The sequence below is a fragment of the Lissotriton vulgaris genome, chromosome 5 (genome assembly GCF_964263255.1).
Source record: "Lissotriton vulgaris chromosome 5, aLisVul1.2, whole genome shotgun sequence".
Taxonomy (NCBI): domain Eukaryota; kingdom Metazoa; phylum Chordata; class Amphibia; order Caudata; family Salamandridae; genus Lissotriton; species Lissotriton vulgaris.
The window spans coordinates 428,844,067-428,866,969 of NC_141693.1; the positions used below are offsets into that span (position 1 = coordinate 428,844,067).

A 22,903-nucleotide genomic window follows, 5' to 3' on the forward strand; every position below is an offset into this window, starting at 1 on the left:
CGTCAACCCGGCGTGCAGGGATGCTGTGGCAAAATAAATTCTGGATCCAGTCTCAAGCCTGGGGATAATTCTAAGTTAAGGAATCTGCGACAAGTAGTCTCTATCAGATTAAAAACACAACAGCACCATTTTGCAATAAATCTGAAATACATGCAACCCGAGTGGCGGATAAAGTGTCAGGCAAGCATTAGGGTGAAAAGGGACTGGAGAAGAGGAAGATGGGGTAAGTAGAGAATGAACAATTGCTTTTAATCTGCCCAGTCACTGGGATCCATGTCTAGTTTTGCCAGGCTGAATGATATTAATGCCAGCAGAGTTCCTTCAAAAATTGGTTGCACATGCATGGTTTAGATTCAGATATACACAGAAAAGGTTCATTTAATACTTAATCTGGAAGCACTGAATCTCTCAAAAGGCAACTCATTAGTTCAGAATCTTTCATAAACATGTTAAGCATCATGCCTCATAGTGATGAAGATCCTCTATACATAAAGTGCTCTTATGACAACAATACTGTCTTCGCACTTAAGTGGTGTCCAGAGCACAAAATCTAAAATCAGATAAAGAATCCTTCTTGCCGGCTGTGCACAGTGGAGAGGTGAAACAGAGAGAGTTTATGGTATCGGTACGGAACTCATTAAATATCGTGAAGTCACACCAAATGCATCCAAGGCATCCCTCCTACCTAATTCTCGGTGGGGAAGCAATCTGAGTTTGTTCAGGACAGCGCAATGCAGTACAGGATGTTTTTGGGAAACCTTGTTTTGATTTCCAGAAATCATCATGTCTTCACCATTCACTCTTTCAGAACTTGGCTTCATTCTCCCAGTGTGTGCATACAGCAGTGTCTTGTTCTAGGCGTAAATTTAAACTCTTCAGGGACATTGTCTCTTTCTTCAGAAAGATATGCCTGAAGAAGTTCTTTGCTGACAGTGAGTTACCTGATTTGAGACACTTCAATGCTTCAGGCCTTTTGTTACCCTCCACGCCCCCTCTTTGGAACAAGTGGGCTTAGACATTGCTATTTTTGAGAGGGTTGTACTCAAGGGATTTAAGGAATGTACTAGATACATTTTCAGACCAGTACCAAACCTAGAAAAGGAAGAACACACAGCCCTCAAAACCCTGATGGACAAGAAACAAATCACTGTAAAGAACAGTAACAAGGGGGGGGGGGGGTATAGTGTTATTAGATATAGATCAGTAGATCAAGAAAATGTCACTGATGTTGAATAATACAGAACACTTTACCAAGATCATCATTGACCCAACAAATCAAGTCTCTAAAAGAAATCCAGCAACTAAATATAGGGGTTTTTGAATGCAGGTACTATCTGTACAAAATAATAGGTTTTCTTATAGGTTATCAATCCATGAATGGCAAGTATTTATGGAGTGCCCAAAATCGACAAAGAGATCCTCCGTATATACCTATAATTATTCGGGTCCATTACTGAGCCAAAATCTAAGTATGTTGATTCATTTTTAGGCCCCGTAGCACCACTTATTAAATCATACACCAATGATACGAGGCATAGGATTACATCTGTGGAAGGTATTAACTTCAATGAACATAGAGAAGGCTGGTCACACTAGACAGAGGCATTAAATATCATCCCACAAGAAGCAGCTATCAATGAGATAAGGCTGTTCATGCAACAACATCAGAGAGATGCCCCTAATGCCTTTATTACAGACTGTCTAACAAGTGTCCTTCAAGAGAATACATTTAAATTTGGGGGAGAACTGTGCCAACAGATCAAGAGTGTTAGCATAGTTGCTTCTTGCGCCTCAAGTATAACCAACCTTTTCATGCATCATTTTGAAGATAAACATATCCATTACAAACTTTTACCTTTCTACAAATCAGTCAATGCCTTGTCACGTTACATAATTATATATTTTTCATCTGGAAAACAGAACAAGAAGATCTGAAAGCTTTTTTTTTTAATGGCTGAATCTACACAACCAAAATCTGAGATTCATAGCTAATATCAGTAAGTATTAGGTAAAACTCCTGGACATTTGAATCCGTCAGAAATCAGGGTAATTGGAAGTAGACCTATTCGATAAGCCAACGACACAGAATACACCTGTCTCCATTTCAACAGTTTCTTTCCCAGAAGTCAGAAACAAAGTATTCCTTTGGGCCAGGTCCTGAGGTTAAGACGCAATTGTACTAACGCACAAGTTACTACTTGTATAACAATATATCTGTAAGAGACATTACTTAGTGATAGATGCCTTACATCAGAATAATCCCCAGGCGTCAGACTGGATCCGGAAAGTTTTTGCTTAGCAGTACCCCTGCGCGTTGGTAGGTGGCGTCTTGCGGCTCCGTGTCCGTCACTGGCGTTGTGAGCGCCGAGATGACGTCACGGAGACTACTTAGGCGCCACTCATGCGCGCTGACGTCAGGTCTGTACACGACTTTCCGTGCGAAACGCAGAGCTATGCAAGAAACCTGATTCTTGGTGCACAAAACTAGGGCCCTAAAAGGGGATGACCTTAACCCTAGTAATCAGTTTGCAGAACGGGGAGGATGGGTGGGGCAGTAAGGAATCTATCACTAACTAATGTCTCTTACAGATATATCGTTACACAAGTAGTAACTTGAGCATCTGAAAGAGACATGTCAGTGATAGATTCCTTACCTTAGATTAGATACCCCAGCAATACCAACCCCGGTGGTGGGTCTGCGAACAAAATTACACCAAGAAGTCACGGAGTACAGAACGGCCGAAGATGCCGTCTCTCCGGACTTGACTGTCAAGGCAGTAGTGCTTCATGAATGTGTGCAGCGAGGCCCACGTTGCTGCCTGACAAATGTCCTGCAAGGGAACGGTGCGTCCCAAGGCAGTAGTTGCTGCAGTCGCCCTGGTCGAATGGGCACGCAGCCCCACAGGAGGCTCCTTTCTGGCCAAGGAGTAACATGCTTTAATGCACAGAACGATCCACTGGGAAATGGTCTGTTTCTGCACAGCCCAACCTTTTTTGGCGCCCATGTAGCCAACAAAGACCTGATCATCCACACGGAACTGTTGTCTATGCTGCAGATAGAAAGCTAGCACACGTTTCGGGTCCAGACGGTGGAGCCTTTCCTCTTCCCTGAAAGGATGCGGAGGCAGAAAGAAGGTGGGCAAAGTGATGGTCTGCCCGATGTGGAAGGGCGTGATAACCTTTGGCAAGAAAGAAGGACGGGTTCTCAAAACCACCTTGTCTAGATGGACAGAAAGGAAAGGAGGTTTAAAAGCAAGAGCCTGGAGCTCACTCACTCTTCTGGCAGAGGTGATAGCCACCAAGAAAGCCGTCTTTAGAGTAAGAAGACGTAAAGGACAGTTATGAAGGGGCTCAAAAGGAGGGCACATCAGAAAAGTCAAGACAAGATTTAAGTCCCATTGAGGCATTATGAAAGGAACAGGAGGAAACGTGTGTGTAATGCCTTTGAGAAAGCGGTTAACAACAGAAGATTTAAAAAGAGAAGGCTGATAAGGAAGCCTCAGGAAGGCAGAAATGGCAGAAAGATAGCCTTTGATAGTGCCCAGAGCAGAGCCCTGCTGGGCCAAAGATAGGAGAAACAGAAGAACCTCAGAAAAAAGGGCCGAAAGGGGATCCACAGCCTTTGCGGTCCACCATGGCACAAATTTGTTCCATCGGCAGGCGTATACCGTTTTAGTGGAGGAACGCCTGGCTGTCAGAATGACATTACAGACTTCAGGAGGAAGGGCGAAAGCAGTCAACTGTCGCCGCTCAATCTCCACGCATGGAGGTGGAGGCTGGGCAGATTCGGGTGGAGGACCGTTCCCTGCTGCTGCGACAGAAGATCCTCCCGAAGAGGCAGACGGCTCGGGGGATCGATGCTCATACTGAGTAGCTCGGGATACCATACTCTACGAGCCCAGTCCAAAGCCACAAGAATAACTTGTGCCCGGTCGCACCTGATCTTCAGCATTCTGGGCAGAAGTGGTATAGGTGGAAAAGCGTACAGTAGACCGCAGATCCACTCAAGATGAAAAGCGTCTCCGAGCGAGTGCTGCCTTGGAAATTCCAACGCACAGAACTGAGGACATTGCACGCTCTCTTTGGTGGCGAATAGATCTAACCAAGGCTCTCCCCACTGCAGAAAAAGACCTTGTGCCACATCCAAGTTCAAACACCATTCGTGATCCATCAAGCACCAGCGGCTGAGTTCGTCCGCCCTGGCGTTCAGAGAACCTGCCAGGAGTTGAACCACCAAGGCAATGCCTTGATGTTCCAGCCATGTCCAGAGGCGCAGAGCCTTCTGACAGAGTCCAGGACCCCACCCCGCTCTGTTTGTTGCAATACCACATAGCGGTGGTGTTGTCCGTGAACACCTGCACTACATTTCGCCGGACAGAGGGAAGGAATGCCTTCAGTGCAAATCGGATCGCCTGCAGCTTTAGAAGGCTGATATGGAGCCGGGACTCCACCGGAGACCAGAGGCCTCTGATCTCCGCCTCTCCCAAGTGGCATCCCCATCCCAGGAAGGAAAGTGGTCCATCATCACTGTGTGCTCCGGTTGGGGAAGGGAGAGGGATCTGCCATTGACCCAATCACAATTTGTGAGCCACCACTGCAGATGTCGTGAAGTACCCTCCGAGATCTGAACATGATCGGACAGGTTGCCCTGATGCTGCGCCCACTGGAACTTCAGGTCCCACTGCAGAGCCCGCATATGCCATCTGGCATGTCGCACTAGCAGGATGCAGGAGGCCATCAGGCCCAGGAGACGGAAACCCGGGACAGAGGCTGAACGATCGGAATCATAGTCTGAATATCCCGGACTCGCTGCTTGGGAGGATAAACCCGAAACTGCGTCGAGTCCAGAACCGCTCGGATGAAGGGGAGCTTCTGAGAGGGACTCGGGTGCGACTTCGGCACGTTGAGGGAGAATCCCAGCAAACGTAGGAGGTCAGCCGTAGTCTGAAGGTGGTTGTCGACTGCCTGGGGCGATCCGCCTTCAACAATCAGTCGTCAAGGTAGGGGAAGACTGACACCCCTGACCTGCCCAGATGAACTGCAATCATCGCCATAACTTTCGTGAACACCCGAGGGGCGTAGGGAAGGCCGAAAGGGAGCACGGTAAACTGAAAATGCTCCTGGCCTACCGTGAACCACAGGTAACGCCGGTGGGACAGCAGGACGGGGATGTGAAAATATGCATCCTGTAAGTCCAACGCTACCATCCAGTCTCCAGGGTCGAGAGCAGTGAAGACCTGAGCCAGGGTGAGCTTCTTGAACTTCTCCTTCCGGAGGAAGCGATTCACGTCCCGGAGGTCCAAGATAGGACGCAGACCTCATTTGTCCTTCCTGGGGACCAGAAAGTAGTGGGAGTAGCAACCACTCCCTACTTCTAGCACAGGAACGAGCTCGATGGCCCCCTTGGCCAAGAGAGCCGCAACTTCCTGTTGGAGAAGAGCCAAATGATCCCCAGACATGCGGTGGCACCAAGGTGGCATGGCCGGAGGGGAGGATAGAAAGGGGAGTGCATAACCTTGGCTGATTATCTGCAGCACCCACTTGTCTGATGTAATTTTGCGCCAGTGGTGGACATGGTAGCGGATCCTGGCACAGACCGGCGCAGGTTGCTCCCTGAAGCTCGGATTAGGAAGGCTCAGAGGCGGAAGCAGCGGGGGTGGAAGTGGACTGGCCCGCACGCTGGTTACCAGACCCGTCCTTGCGGATTCCGCGTCCGCGCTGAGGTTGGTTCTACATAGGCTTGCTGGAAGAGCGTGCCTGGATGCCCCTGCCCTGGCGCCGAAAGGAACAAAACCCAGGCTTGGCAGGGCTCTTCGCAGAAAGGCCCAAGGACTTGGCCGTGGCCCACGAGTCTTTAAAGCGCTCCAAGGCACTGTCAGCCTTGTCGCCAAAGGGGTGGGAGCCATCAAAAGCATGTCCATGAGCGAGCCCTGAACATCAGGCGAGAACCCGGGAGACCGCAACCAGGCATAGTGCGGCAATGCCACAGTCGTGGAAAGTGCCCTGCCCAAGGAATCAGCCGTGTCCAGACCACACCTGATGGCAAACTTCGCTGCATCCTTGCCTTCCGCAATCGCTTAGGACAGGACAGCCTGGACCTCCTCAGAGCCCTGAGGCAGGTTGGTCTTAAGGGCCACCGTAGGGAGGTCGAGATTGAGAGCCTCCATGGCCCGACGCAGCACCATAGTGTAGGAAGCGCCCTCCTCCATAGTAGGCGGAGGGGAGGCAAACCCCGGGTCAGAAGACACATCAAGCTCACCCGCATCTTGAAGGTCATCCACCCAATCCTGCTCGGAGTCACACTGCCGCGCAAGGGGTTCCTCTGAGCCGTCCCAGTCCTCGTCCAGCTCTGGAGTAGAAGGAGCCAGGGCTAGAGCCGGAGAAGGGGCAAGCGGCGGCGTTTCCGGCACCGGCTGGGGCAGCATCCCAATGCGGATCCCAGGCCGGAATGAAATGGTCCAAGAACCGGGGCAGGGGTGGGATAAACGGCACCCAGTGCGGCGCCTGTGGCAGCGCTGGGGCCAGAGTCAAGGGCAGAGCCGGAGCCGGAGTCAAGGGCAGCGCCGGGGCCGGAGTCAAGGGCAGCGCCGGGGCCGGTGCCAGCGGCGCTGCACCTTGTAGTGCGGGGCCGGAGCCGAGGGCGCTGGATCCCGTGGCTCTGGGGCCGGCGCCATAGGCGGTACCGCCGGGCCAACAGGATCTGGACACGGGACAGCGGAGCCCGAGGCCTGAAAAGGCGGTCCATGGCAGGAAGAAACTCTTGCATCTGTAGAGAAGTGGCTGATGGACCCGGGTATGGCGGGTAGGCCGCGGACTCCCAGGATCCAGAGGAGCCGCAGGGGCGCAGCCCCTGTCCCCCTCGTCCGCCTCCGAGAAGCGACGGGGGACGTTGGAGAGCGAACACACTTCTTCGACTTCTTTTTATGGCGTCGCTTACCAGGATCTGAAGGTGAAGACTTAGAGCTCAAAGAGCGACGGCTCCGGTCCCGCAAATGGCCCCTAGACCCGGAGTGGCGGTGAGAGGAGTGCCGGACCTCCAGCAACTTCCAGCGCCGCTCCTGCAAGGCCTTCGGACCATGGCTCGACAGTCCCAGGAGTCATGGTTGGGCTCCTGGCAGTAGAGGCAGACATTGTGAGGGTCCGCCACTGACATATTAGGGTGGCACGACCCTCAAGACTTAAATCCGGGCATCCCTACGTGCACCAGGAGACAAGAGAGGGAGGCAAACAGTCTCAAAAAGTAGTCAAAAAATTACTGAGGTAGGTGCTCAATCCGGATCTGCGCTTTTGGAGTAGAAAAAAAAATAACTGAAGTCTGCGAGCATGGGTGGCGCCCAAGTAGTCTCCGTGACGTCATCTCGCTGCTCACAACGCCAGTGACAGACACAGAGCCTCAAGACGCCACCTACCGACACGCAGGGGTACTGCTAAGCAAAAACATTCCGGATCCAGTCTGACACCTGGGGATTATTCTAAGGTAAGGAATCTATCATAATGTGTCTCTTTCAGATCTTACGGACTATGATGACAAATTGGTCACCATTAAGGAGAACTTCATCAAACGGGCATCTCTGTGCACATTGGTGAGAGAGGCTTAGAAACGTGCAGGATGTTACCATGGTGAACATCTTTTGCACAATGAACAGCAACAAAGTAATTCAAAATTGGTATGTGTCACTAGACACTTGGCTATCAATGAGAATATACGCCAAGTTATCAATTCGAACAGGCATATTCTAAATAGTGATCCAGAAAACAGTGCAAAACTTTAAAAAAAAGCCAATGTTTGCACATAGAAGAAACAAGAACTTTAAGGACCACATTGTGAGATCTCATCTTCCCAAGGAGACCAGATTAGTCTAAAAAAGACCAGTCAAGTCAAACAGCCTATTTAAGGAAATCATAAATGTAGCCAATGTATAGCCTGCAACAGTTTCATTGATACGGAGAATTACATGCACAATAGATACAGAATACAACTGAATACCTTCATAAATTGTAGAAGAAAGAACATCATTTATCTACTCATGTGGACATGGCTAGTAAGGCAAAACAGGCCGCAGTCTCGCTACCCGACTGACTGAACATGGGGTCTGCAGTGGGGACACAGAAGTTGAATGCACCTCTGCTCAAACATTACAGAGAAAAGAATCATAACCACGTAGAAATCAAGAGGCGGATTATTGAAAAAGGGACTGGGAAAGAGGGTAATGATCAAGCTGAAATCTGAAAACTTGTAAGTCTTCAGGATTTTTACACTAGAAACCCATACCCAAGGTCTGAATAGCTAAAGCCCATGGGAAAATGTAATGCTAGAGGGGTGTCAATAACATGAAATAGCATGCTCTGGGTCTTACAGGACTATTTTCAGTAGTCAGCAAACATACAGGAATCCATATCACAGGCTGTCCCGATTTCTGGAAGGCTACGACGGAGGCAGAGGGTGATATGGAGTAGTTTATTGGGTCCTCTACATAGAAATGAATCTCCCTACATGATACATCATCACCATATTGTAGTTATTCACCATGGATGTGGTGCCTCCGTTTTTTTTAAGAAGACTGGGAGCCCCCTTGATGGCCGGGCAGCCACCTATGATATTGATACTTGGGTCCATCCCAAGATAACTGCCATGTGAATCAGTATGTAGATATAACAGTTACATTTATGACACGCCTATTTCGGGGATTTTAGCCATGAGGACTGATGGCAGTCGTAGTGATGGGGCACACACTGACCAAATATGGTAAGGGAAGTTTTACAACAATCAGCAATTTCTCCTAGACTAGTTTACTTTATTTCATTCTTTTTTTTCAATTGCTATACTAGCGTACAGGAAAGACTATTGACCCGCCTATCTCTGTATGCATTACACGAAGGGTACGTGTTCTTCATGGCCGTTCAGAATAGTCCCCACGGGAGAGTTAGGGAGCACTAGTTGTCAACTGCCCATTTTGAAGAAAGTTATGTGAGGGACTGAGAAGAGGCGGATTGTATGTCAGTTGAACTGCCTTCACTTTGATTTTTTAATCTAGTGCTGTGAACCATTACTTAGAGTTGTAAGAGCCACTTGCAAGAGGGGAAGGACCTAATTTCATCCTTTGTGCCCTGTATCCGCATGCACGGTGCCCATGCATTTAGCACTAAGGCTCTCAGATTCGAGAGGCCGTAACAAACTAGAACCGGCTATTACAAAGAGAGCTGGCAAGAGCAAATAATTTCCTTGGTGTTGAACCATAATACACACGAAGGAAGGTAGAGGGTTAAGTCAGAGCTCAACATCCTACATTTTATTATTCCATTGTTTCTTAGTAATTTTTGAGGGACTGCCACCTGAACCCCCATGCAATATTGAAAGATGGATGGCTGCCAAATAAAGAAACATTGATGTGTAGTTTCATCCACCCTTGGATAAACTTGGCATATAGAGTGCACTCTCTCCCAAAGTTAGCCTCAATCCTCGGCGAATCATAAGCACCTTCACTCATGAGTTTGACATTTTTCAGCAAGAACCTTTAAGCCCCCCCCCCAAGTTCCTGAATTGTGGCATTCCTGAAGGCATTTTTGCCTAAAGGTGCGTTGAAGGGAATCAATATAACCCACAATAGTGTGTAAAAATAATTTCACGTTTTTTATCGCAGCATTTAAGCAGCAAAAGGGAGTAAAAGCGGAGTTTTTACCAATACACCTGTATTTACACAGAGTAAAAGGCAGATAAAGGAAACGTGTTGAATGATGTAGCATTTTATAGATCCTTGTGTATATGCTCAAGATCTATGTTGTAATAGCTCTAAAACTGTTTTATGGTATGGAGGAATGTATGCAAATTGCTATGGATGTATGAAACGTGGTACAAATGTAGACTGAATGGAGTGTTTTTAAACTGATCATTCACATTTTCTTGTGTTGACCTGTAATGAGAATGCTAAGGAGAAATACCTATGTGGATATAAATAATTAACACATTGAGCATCATTTTGATTAAACTCTGAAAGTATTTATGCAATATACCAATAAAATGATAGAAATAACAAATAATAACCTGTTGAGCATTTATGTCTGCATGTAAGGTTTATGAGCTTGGATATAAAGATAACTTTGCCAGGGAATTTTGCCTCTAATGATTGTTTTGCCCTGCCCTAGGGACTGTTAAAATAAGCAGGAGGTCCTGTACTAAATATTGTTCTAGGAGTAGACCATATATCCATCTGAAACTGCTAACTTCTGTCACTATGCACATTAATCTTGAACGGAGGAGACATGGCTTCACAACGGTGTTAGATCTAGGCCTTACTTACCAGAATATAAAATTTGGGAACAGACACAGTCTACACAAAAATAAAGCAGTCGCACAACCTCAAAAAAGTAGAAAAATGCTTGCACAGAAGGAACAGAGAGGATGAAGCATTTGCTAGTCAAGGATCCCCCAATTTTATAAAAGCATAACATTAACGAAAATAACCCATTGGATCAAAGTACTAGAGGGGGTCCTCTGTCTAAAAAAAAAGCAAAAAAAATTGAAGAGTGAAATCCAGTTTTGGATTCTGAATCGGATGTTGACACACCGAATTAAAAAAAATACATATATATATATATATATTTTGTAACCAAAAAACGTGTTCTACAAATTTTTACTTGTGTCAGAGAATTATTATAAATTTAACAATCCAAGGAGCATCATTTGCTCAGAACGTTCACCTATCCACTATACTGTTCAAAGAAGCTCACAACAGCCCAAAGATGTATATTATGAGCACAGCCTTCATAGAAAGGTCTCAAACTTTAAAACTTCAGGTCACATGCAAAGCTGTGCATTCAGTAGAGCGACAGGAGAAGGAGAGAGAGAGAAGGCGAGAAAGAAAGTGAAAGAAAGAATGCATGTGTGTGTGTCTTGCACCACTACTCCACAAAATATAAATGTTCTGTTTTCGAAAGAAGGGTGTACTTCAATGACCAATTTTCTTTAGCGCCTCGACTATCCCACCGCCTCCTTCCAGAAGGCTGAAATATTCTCTAGTTACTGGTATCCTTAGAACAGACGGTAGGGTAATTGGGGGTGGAAGTGGTAAGAGAAACAAATTCATCCTCAGGCTCATACGCTCAGTTATTTCCTAGTGCCCCAAAACTTGGAAGAGTGTGTGGAGAAGAAGGTGCAGTTTTCATCCACAGTATGAAGCACACAAGCTATATTACCTGCTCGGATTCCTCCTCGCTGATGTTGGTTCTTCCCAGCATGGTCGCCTTCACGGTAGACAGAATCTTTAACTGGGTGCTAATGGTGGGAATTCGCTCACAGACCTGTGGAGGAGAGACACTATGTAAAGGCATAAAGGTGTACCTTATTACAACTTCTCATATGGAAAAACACATCACCTCTCTAACCTAGGGATGGTGCCTTCCTTGCCAGAACATGCATAGAATAAAATGGATGCAGATCACAAGACTACTAAGACAACATCGAAATACAAAAAAACAGATGACTCAACATTTTCCCAGCTGCTCCCTAAAAAGTATAGGAAGTAGTGGGTTGTGGGAGGGTGATGGATGGTTGTGCCACAGCTTTCCAAACTCTTATCGACTACAATGCAAGAAAGGTGCAGGATTTGTTTACAAGAAGTGGGAGAGGAGGAAGTGTGAAACAAGGACAGATACTTCAGGGATAGAATGGGGTACTGGAAGTTTAGAGAATGAACAATGGCATTACAGAGGGTTACCCTGTGGAAACTCGGCAACCCAGCTGGGAACCGAATGATGAAGCATGCCACCAACTAGGTAAGTGGGTGAGGGTTCTTCTAATAACCTTAATGGTTTCCTGCACTCTAGTATCCAGTAGCAAGTAGGACATTCCTTATGGAATAACCTACAAGTTCGTCCAAGTTGAACAAGTTACTTACCTTCGGTAACGCTTTTTCTGGTAGATACTATATCTGCCTGTGGATTCCTCACCTTGTGAATATCCCCTTGCGTCAGCAACATTCGGAAATTCTTTTTGTAGCCTCGCGCCAACGTGGACTTGGACGTCAGAGACACAGCATCGCACGCGACTCCGCTGACGTCACAGACGCCTACAATAGGCCCACGCCGGCGTGATGACATCAGTTCCGCCCTTTTTTCTGTGCCATCGAGGCACACGGACGGACCAATAACAGTAGAAAAATACATAGTATACACAATACACAATAGCCAAGGAGAAACACACATAGTGTGAAGCAAGTGCAAGAAAGCAATGGAAACAACTCATTAACATTACAATATATAAACAATACATTACAGTAACTCTGATAAAGAAGAGTGGACAACGGGGAGGCGGGTGGGTCAGTGAGGAATCCACAGGCAGATATAGTATCTACCAGAAAAAGCGTTACTGAAGGTAAGTAACTTGTTCTTCTGATAGATACATCTGCCGTGTGGATTCCTCACCTTGTGAATGGAGTCCCACAGCAGTCCCCACTCCCGGAGGAGGGTGTCCACTCTACTAAACCAGGAAATCCTGAAGGACAGAGCGCGCAAAGTGGCCGTCCCTCCTCACCTCAGTATCCAAGCAGTAATGCTTCGCGAACGTGTGGAGGGAAGACCAAGTTGCCGCCCTACAAATGTCCTCTACAGGAACACCTCTAGCTAATGCTGAGGTAGACAACTTTGCTCTAGTAGAATGAGCCCTTATACCCTCTAGAGGTTCCTTACCGGCCAAAGAGTAGCAGATCTTTATAGAAAGTACGATCCATCTTGACCATGTTCTTTTATGGACCGCTCTTCCTCTTTTGCAGCCAGCAAACCCAACGAAGAGAGCATCATCCAAACGACAGTCTTTAGTTCTGTCCAGGTAAAAAGACACCGCCCTCTTAGGGTCCAGACGGTGTAACCTCTCCTCCTCCTTGGAAGGTTGTGGGGGAGGATAAAAGGTAGGGAGGGTAATGGATTGACTAAGGTGGAAAGGGGTCACCACCTTAGGAAGAAAAGCAGCCCTGGTCCTAAGAACCATCCGATCAGCATGAATGGTCAAGAAAGGGGGCTTGGAACTAAGAGCTTGAAGCTCACCTACCCTCCTTGCTGAGGTTATTGCAACGAGGAAGACTGCCTTAAGAGTTAAAAGCCTCATAGGACATTTATGAAGAGGCTCAAAGGGAGCACCCATCAGGAAGGTCAAGACAAGATTTAAGTCCCACTAAGGCACAATAAAAGGAGTAGGAGGGAACTTATTTGTAAGGCCCTTCAAAAACCTTAAAACTACAGGAGACTTAAAAAGAGATGGCTGGTCAGGCAAACAGAGAAAAGCCAACAGCGCCGAAAGATAGCCCTTAACCGTGGCAACAGGAAGCCCTTGCTGCGCCAGAGAAAGGGCAAACTGGAGAACATCAGACAAACGGGCTCTCAAAGGGTCAATAGAATTCCCACCACACCAAGTGACAAATTTTGACCATCTATATGAATAGACAGATTTAGTGGAGTCACGCCTGGCTGACAAGATGACATCCACCACGTCAGGTGTGAGAGAAAAGGAAATCAGGTTGCCCCGTTCAATCTCCAGGCATGAAGGTGCAATGTCTGGAGGTGGGGGTGTAGAACCTGCCCCTCCATCTGAGAGAGGAGGTCTGCCCTGAGAGGGAAACGGAGCGGTGGGTGAGAGGAGAGGTGGAGAAGATCTGTATACCACACCCTTCTTGGCCAGTCCGGGGCGACCAATATAACTTGGGCCCGGTCTTGACGAATCTTCCTCAGAACCCGAGGAATCAAAGGTATGGGAGGAAACGCGTAAAGGAGTTGACTTCCCCAACTCAACTGAAACGCGTCCCCCAAGGCTCCTTGCATCGGATACTGGAGACTGCAGAAGGACGGGCAGTGAGCATTCTCGCGAGTTGCGAACAGGTCCACCTGAGGAGTCCCCCACGTCCGAAAGACGTGACGTACCACCTCCGGGTGAAGCCTCCACTCGTGGTCGGCAGAGAACTGCCGACAGACTGTCTGCACGCACGTTCAGAACTCCGGCCAGATGATTTGCCATCAGACAAATCTGGTGGTCCTGAACCCAGGACCAGAGACGCAGAGCCTCTCTGCAGAGACACTGCGACCCCACTCCTCCCTGCTTGTTGATGTACCACATTGCGGTCGTGTTGTCCGTCAGGACTTGGATCGACCGACCGCGAAGGGAAGGGAGGAAGGCCTTGAGCGCCAGACGTATTGCCCGCAATTCTAGAAGGTTGATGTGAAGCAACCTTTCCTCTGGAGACCAAAGACCCTTGACCTCCATATCCCCCAGATGAGCACCCCACCCTAGAGTGGATGCATCCGCAATCACTGTGGCCACTGGAGGAGGCAGCTGAAAAGGCTTCCCCTGAGACAGGTTGCCTTCCACGCCCCACCAAGACAAATCCGCCGCAGCTTCTCTGGAGATCCTCACTGACTCCCTGAGATCTCCGTTGTGCTGATACCACTGCCTGCGGATGCACCACTGGAGCGCCCTCATGTGCCAGCGTGCATGGTTCACCATCAGAATACAAGAAGCCATCGGACCTAGTAGGCGGAGGACCTTCTGGACTGGAACAACCGCTCCATTGAAAAATAAAGGAATCATTTCCTGTATGTTGCGAATCCTTTGTGGAGGAGGGAATGCACGACATACAGTTGTGTCCAATACTGCACCTATGAACAGGTTGCGCTGGGAGGGCACCAGGTGAGATTTGGGTATATTTATCGAAAAATCCAACCTGTACAACAACTGAATTGTCTCCTGCAGATGATGGAGCACTCTCTCTGGCGACTCTGCCTTGATCAGCCAGTCATCCAAATAAGGGAATACAGGAATCCCCGACCTTCTGAGATGCGCTGCCACCACTGCCATCACCTTGGTGAAGATTCGAGGCGCAGTAGTAAGCCCAAACGGAAGGACCGCAAACTGATAGTGCTGCGATCCCACCGTAAAACGGAGATACTTCCTGTGCGACTTCAGGATGGGGATGTGAAAGTACGCATCCTGCAAGTCGAGCGACACCATCCAGTCTTCTTCCAGCAGATCCTGAAGAACCTGAGCAAGGGTGAGCATCTTGAATTTCTCTCGTTTTAGATAAAAATTCAAGATCCTGAGATCCAAGATTGGACGAAGCCTGCCATCCTTCTTGGGGATCAGAAAATACCGGGAGTAGCATCCCTGACCTTTTTCCTGCTCCGGGACAACCTCTATTGCACCCTTCCTCAACAGAGTTTGAACTTCCTCCTGTAGGAGTAACAGATGTTCCTCTGAGCAATATCCCTGGCAAGGAGGGTAATTGGGAGGGAATTCCCGAAAGGGAAGGGCATACCCATTTTCTACGAGATTGAGAACCCAAAGATCTGATGTAACCGATTCCCAATCCCGTAGAAAGTGGGTAAGCCGACCCCCCCACCGGACCCACATGATCCTGAATGGCGGATCTAGGGCTGCTTTTCTGTGGCTGGGAGGTTGGAGGAGGTGGAGGAGGAAGAGGCCTGACGCCCTCTAGGATGTACCCTTTGCCTTCCCCTGTACGACTTATACAAGGTATTTTGCTGCTGCTGCTGTTGATGCTGCTGCTGACCTTGTCTAAATGTACGAAAAGAAGAGCGACCAAAGCCTCTGAATTTCCTGGCTGTAGAACCTCTTACTTGTAGACCAAGAGATCTAGCAGTCGCCCTGCTATCCTTAAACCTCTCCAAGGCCGAATCTGCCTTCTAGCCAAAGAGTCCTTCACCATCAAAAGGCAGATCTAACAAAGCAGACTGCACATCAGCAGAAACATCTGAGGATTTTAACTAAGCTGAACGCCTTTTGGCAACAGCAGTGCCCATGATCCTTGCCACAGAATCTGCAGTATCAAGGCCGCTCTGAATAACCTGACGAGCTGTCGCTTGAGTGTCAGATAAAACTTCCTCAAAGTCACCTCTGCAGTCTTCAGGAACCTTAGGGATCAACGTACGTACAGAGTCCATAAGAGCGTGGATATATCTCCCCATAAGACAAGTGGCATTTGTTGATTTTAACGCCATACTCGCGGAAGAGAAAGTTTTCTTGGCCACTTGATCCTGCTTTTTAGCTTCCTTGTCACCAGGAACTTGGGGAAAAGCACCTACTGACTTCTTAGAACATGCCGCCTGAATCACCAAACTTTCAGGAGAAGGGTGAGAGGACAAAAAGGCAGGGTCCTCAGGAGCCACTCTATACCTCCGAGCCACACCTTTTGAGACAGCAGGAGCAGAAAGAGGCTTCTTCCACACCTCCATAATGGGATCGGTCAAAGCATCATTAAAAGGGAGCAATGGCTCCACAGCAGAGCTCGGAGAATGAAGAACCTCAGTAAGCAGATTCGATTTAAACTCAACAGTTGGCAATTTTAAACCTAAAAGCCCGCTGCTTTTTTCATCACCACATGATATGGCTGAACATCTTTAGACGGTACATCAAAACCTGATGGCAAGACCCACTCTGGAGAAAACTCAAGACCACTAGACTCTGCTAGATCCTCAAAATAATTTTCATCCAGCTCACCTTCCTCCAAGTCAGAATGAGACTCACAATACCTCTGCTCTTCCAGTAGACGTTGAGCCTCTCTCCTAGATCTCTGCTTAACATGGAGTGCAGCCGAATCCAATGTCGACTCAGATGGCGCCGGAGCAGACGTCGGAATCGAATCCGAAGGCTTAGAAGGATGTTCCAGAGATTTGCTTGGAGTGGGCGACGCCGGTGCTGGAGTCGTCTACTTCGGACGAGCCGGCGTCGACCTCGGTGGAGCCTGATACTGCCACAGCGGGGTCGGATCCGGCAAAAACGGCATGAAAGGTGCCGGGGCATATGAATGAGGCACCCCCAAATTAAAAGCCATTGGACCCATGGGACCCGAAGGCGCTCCAGAGGGGTACCAAGACCTTGAGAAAACATCATACATAGCGTTGAGAAACGCTGAAGGATCCTGACCTGGAGCTGGAAAAGGTGGATGCTCAGGTCGACCTCGAGGTAGATTCGAATCTGTCTCAACAACAGGAGTCGATTCCTCAACCTCCACAGGAACTTCATCGACCTCTTCTTGAGCCGGAGACGGTGCCGCAGTCGGATCGGGTGCCGGAGTCGGAGAATGTACTTGTGACTCCGAAGGCGAGGCCTCGCCCTCTTGATCTGAAACCTCTTGTGGAGGAATTACTTTAGATCTAACCTTCTTGGGTGATCTCGACCTCGAGCCAGACATATCACCCGTAATGACGTAGAGACTCATGTCTCCTCTTCTTATGCTTCTTACGTGACCTCGAAGCGTGATCCGTCGAAGACCTCGAAGCCGACGCCTCCCGAGACCTCGATCTCGACTTCTTTGAATGGGATTTCAAAGATTTCCTAACTTTATCGGCCTTCAGTTTAGCCAAAAGAAGCTTAGACTCCCTTTCTCGCAGGGCCTTTGGATTCATTTTTTGACACGACGAACACCCATCCACGTCGTGGTCGGAGCTCAAACACCAAATACAGTCCTGGTGTGGGTCCGTAACGGACATCATCTTTCCACATTCCCTGCAGGGCTTAAAACCCGTCTTCTTTGTCGACATATTATCGAACAAAGTGGCAAGAGAACAAAGAAACGAAGAAATACAGCAACAGAGTAACTAGAAGCTACAGAGTATCCCAAAACCGTTAGCGTCGACGACGCGGAAAAAAAGGGAACTGATGTCATCACGCCGGTGGGGGCCTATTGTAGGCGACGGTGACGTCAGCAGAGTCACGTGTGATGCTGTGTCTCTATGACGTCCAAGTCCACGTCCACGTCGGCGCGAGGCTACAAAAAGAAATTCCGAATGTTGCTGACGCAAGGGGGATATTCACAAGGTGAGGAATCCACACGGCAGATTTATCTATCAGAAGTTATATTCACTACAGAGGGTTAAACACAAGGAAATGCTAGGAGGGGTGCAGAAAAGAGGAGCTGTGGACTGAAAAGAGCTATTGGTAGCAAGCAAGATGGAAGGTTTTGGAGAAGAGGATTTAGTTGTATGAGACACAATGTTTTTAGGACAGAGAAAGAGAGGCTGTCATGAAAAGGCAGGGTACAAGGTATGGAAAGAGGATGGAAGAGGGATTTAAGGGCAGAGGAGGAGAGTTTCAGATGGAAATAGGACAATGTCTGGACATGATGGAACAGGTGGGATATGTGATGAAAATCAAATGACTAGAGGACAATGGACTGGAAGAGCTGGACAGGAGGTAGCGCTGATAGGACAAAGTAGGACAGATAGTCTCTGGAGGAGATGGAAAAGGTGGTGGTGCTGGAGAGTCAAGGAGTCATGGACAGATGATGTTGGTAAGAAGTAGAGAGGGAATGTTTAGCACATTACGATGATCAAAGGAGGCCACAAAAGTTTCCATTGTGTAACTTAGTGGTGCACCTGTAAACAGGGATTGTGTAACAGACAGCACCAGTATACAAGGTATACCTGTCAGCAGTTAAAAAGCAAAGTGAAACATCAGATCCGTCTCATAATCCACTCCTCCGTAACTGGCATGGGGACATTTTTGGGGTGGAAGGGAAGTATATTGTACAGTGATTGATAATTAAATGAACATGCTCTGGGCATTAGACAGTCTATGGCGAAGATTTGACGGCCAGAACTGTACAAAGGAAAGACAGAATTACATCCGCATGGGAATACTGAGAAGTAGACAAGCAAACCCGTATATAGGCTGGTGCAATAACATAAATGTCACTTGGCACCAGTCTAATATTGATAGCTCGACTCTTTTCTGAATTTTTCAACAGAAACTGAAATATAACATTGTGTAATTGGTAGGTTCTACTTATAGTTCCTTGAAATTTATTGCCCAAGGTTTTTTCGACAGTATTTAAAAAAAACACAGATCCTTTGTTTCATGTGCTGAACCAACCCCTTCATTTGTGTTCATTCCTAGTATTAATTTCCAAACTTCTTACAAAAGTGCTGTGTCTAGCCAACACATTGTGCCCATTATTAGTAGTACATGGGGATCTCTCACGGTTAAACATGAAAGTAAATGAACACAGCTACACAGAACCATACCTGATGCTGGTTAGCAATCGTGCGAAAACCTTGAGACACAGGAAATAGTACAATTTGTGCATACTGTGTCTAAAAATGTAACTCTTAGCCCGGAGAAAAGCTTGTCAGCAACTGTGAACCATGCTGCTTATCAAGCAGTCACACCTATACCATTTGATCTTTAAACTTATCTGTAACTTTTATCAATTATTTCATATTTAGTAGTAAAATGTTAGCATTGCCGAACTTTTTCTGGACATTTGCAACTTATATGAGCTTGATTCCTTTGTATTTCTGCTGTTAGTCGAACACAAAATGCCACTGAAGCACTACTCCTAACATGGCACCTACATTTTCTAACACCCAACAAACTAAAATATATTAGACTTTTTCTGCAAGAAAAGCCTTTACATGTACAGGAAAAAAACTTACCAAATCGTTTAAAATCTCAAATCTTACCTAGTAACGGCGAATGAATTTAGCTGTTTTTATTGACAAGCATTGAATTTAGGTGACAATTCTACCACTATACCATTTTAAGTCACAACATTCCACCGTCACAACATTCCACCTTCACAAAATTCCACATAATGGTAAAAATTGTACTTTCTTACACTACGTTTGAGAGTTGGGGTATATGTTTGAAAGTTGGGGGCATTCCTTTCCAAAAGAACCACAATCTTGTTTTCAAGGTCGTAAAACACAGGGGTGATACAGAGATACCATATCAAGTGTAATTCTGCCTACTACTTCTAGACAATCACACTTTCGAAAGTTTCATGCTGGCCTTCTTGCAAAATGCTGTGCCCTCTGAAGAGTACCCAAAAGATAATCTGGCAAACTAAGGCACAGTCTATTGCACAAACTGAGTTTCATAAGGAGACGGGCGACAACCATGGAGGCATGGTTTGTTTTAGACAGAAAATTGAGTATTTGCCACATGTAAATACACTAACTTGCAGTTTCGGACCTGCACATGTAGAGATGCCTCTTGCAGTAATTACATCTCCAATGATTTTGTTTTAGGAGCCTAGGGGTGGGGCGTGGGGGGGATGTTCCAATGCAGGAAGGCCAAAGACTAGCATCCCAGTAGTCAACATTATTTCCCAAGATGAGCAGTTCTGTTTTCTCAGCATTACCTTTTAAGTGATTGCAGCCCATCTACAGATGGATAGCTGCCAGGTATTTTTTCAGCCACATATTGGACCTGGGGGCATGTTTGCCTAGCCTGGTTAAAATGTGTAGATCAGTGGCAAAGGACAGGGTGCTGCACGATATTTGAATTAGGTCAGATAGAGGGTAGACGAACAGCGAAAAGGTCGGCAACAGGAATAATACCTGTGGGACTCCACACTGGACTGTAGATTTGTTGAACTTCAATGGCAGTGGTGACTGTCTGAATTATTCAGACAACTCAGTAGCACACAATCTATCCAATTTTCTTCAGACTTTGGTACAAGATCTAATAGTACTCAGAGATTTAATTGGTTGAAAAATCCAAAAGGATTACTCCTAACGTATCTCCACAGTCCAAAATGATTTTAATCACAACCAGGAACAGAGAGGATTCCGCCCCACGCATTGATAGACACTCTTGCTACTAGTTGAGGACATTAAAGTCTGATTGCTAGAGAGCTGTATGGTTACCAGCCTAACATTTTTCCCGAAGACAATGTTGTTCATGTCTCCCGAATCAGAGTGCGCCTTCTCCAGGAAGGGAGATACCACCCCTATTTTCCATGTCTTATACTCTCCCCGCTCTAAAGCCTATATCTAGCAAAAGGGCAACTGTGCCGTCTATTCTGGCAGCCAGAGAGGGAAAGATCGCAACAGGAAATTGGCCTTTGGGAGAACCTGGTTTTATACTACCAATGGCAGCTTTCACTTAGTTTAGAGAACCAGGAATAATAATCGAGCAGGAATCTAGCAAGGTTTTTGGGGGGTGAATTGGAAGATGAAGCAGTGTTGCAATGGCATGTCACAAGATAAGTCAGACCTCATACCTTAAATTCCTTTCACCTTTTTGTACAGTCTTAATTTGTTGCAAAAACTTTGGGATTGTCATCTAGCCCTTTCCTGAATGAGGATGCCCTGTTGAATAAGTTACTTACCTTCAGTAATGCCTTATCTGGTAGCTAAAGGATCTAGCCACATATTCCTTATCTTAGTAGTAGTAGTATCCCCAGGTGCTACACTGGATCAGTAAAGTTTTGTATAGCAGTACCTCTGTGCTTGGGTAGAGGGCGTCGAGTGACTGTAGCAACAGCGTCCCTCGTATGCAACGTCAACAGAGTCCATATAAGCCCTCCCCCGACGCGCGGACTTCAGTTACAAAAAAGAGACAACTTTGTGTCAATCAAATATGAAGTCCTAAAGAAGGACATCAGAATGCCAAGAAAGGGATCTTGTAGGTATCAGGACCAACAGTTCAGAGAGCGGGAGGATGGGCAGGTCGTTAAGGAATCTGCGGCCAGATCCTGTCTTTACCATATAAGGCCTTACCAAAGGTAAGTAAGGTAGTCATCTGGTAGAGACATCTAGCCGCAGATTTAGATACCCAAGCAACACCATCCCTGGAGTCAGGTCTGTGAACCAAACTGAGAAAAAGATCCCTGAATAGGACTAGCTGGTCCATAAAGAGATGAAGTAACCAGGCTATCCAAAGAATTATAGGTGAAGCAAAAAAAACATTCCACTAGAAGGAATGTAGGCAGTCTGCATGAGATACAAGTGAACAACATTACCCACAGCAGAGGGATAAGGAAGTGTTGAAGAAAAACACTGTATAGAAACAATAACACTATGTAACACGACCAAAGAAAATCCAACCATGACTGAACAAGGCTAAAGGACCAAGGACATCAGACCATACCACAGAATTAGAGCACCAGCTCCTTGTCGTGAAAACTAGAACGTGCTCCAACCTCACTTTGTGATACAGAGAAAAGGGAATCTCAGAGCACATCCATGATAGAAAGAGAGAGGGAGAGGGAGATTCTTACAGTGCCTAATAAAAGCGGAACAAGAAGGTTTGGCAAACCCTCCTCTCAGAATGAAGAAAAGCCTCTTAGAGAAGACAACCCTCGGCAACTATGCAACATAGCAGCCTAGAGGAGAAAGGAAAAGAAATGCATAAGCAATGACCGAATCAAGATCGAACTAGAGCCTCAAGAGAACCACAGTGACAAAAGCAGTTAAGTACTTCCTTCGGTAGTAGTTCAGCACAACCATACTTTCAATATATACCTGGATAAACGTGAACATATGTATACACACACACACACACACACACACACATATATATATATATATATATAACAAAAAAATACCCTTTCATGCATAGAGTGACAAATAAATTATGCAAAAAAGAAGCTGAGAACTCCTGGCAGTTCTCAAGTTTAGGTGGAAAGCAGCTCCTGTATAGAGCACTCAACACCAGAGACACTCTAGATCTGCTCACCTCAAATGTCTGCTTTTCTATCAAAGTCTTTAAGCATAGGATTAGCACAGTGCTATCTACGCCGAGATCGAAAAGGACAAAGTCTTCCTATGGTACTAGTTCAGTGCAACAATACTTTCAATATATACCTGGATACCAGTGAACATATGTATACACACACACATATATAACAACAACTTCTCCTCCCTTCAGAGTAGAGCAAAGGACGCAGCGGGGCTTCAATGGTCATTTATTTGGAAATTAGGCATGACTGGTTTCAGCAGACTGCCTTTTTCAAATGCCACAGTTCAAAACGTGATTTCCTGCTAAATGTCTTTTTAAAGGCTCCTCCTTCCCCAGTGGTAGGGGGCTCACCTGCACCACATTTGTCCTGCAAACGCCTCCATAGCTCAATGTCAAGGACTACCATTCCCGTAATGCAGCATGTTTGTAATCCAATGC

The 22,903-nt window shown here is 46.7% G+C and overlaps 1 protein-coding gene across 4 annotated transcripts in view; it reads right to left on the reverse strand.

Annotated features, from left to right (window-relative positions):
* Positions 1-22,903, reverse strand: part of VCL (vinculin) — a 342,221-nt gene that overhangs the window by 63,200 nt on the left and 256,118 nt on the right. For all 4 annotated transcript variants that reach the window (XM_086921833.1, XM_086921831.1, XM_086921832.1 and 1 more), the window contains one exon: positions 11,194-11,298. In XM_086921833.1, coding sequence (XP_086777959.1) covers positions 11,194-11,298 — 105 coding nt within the window. The remainder of the gene's footprint in view (positions 1-11,193; positions 11,299-22,903) is intronic.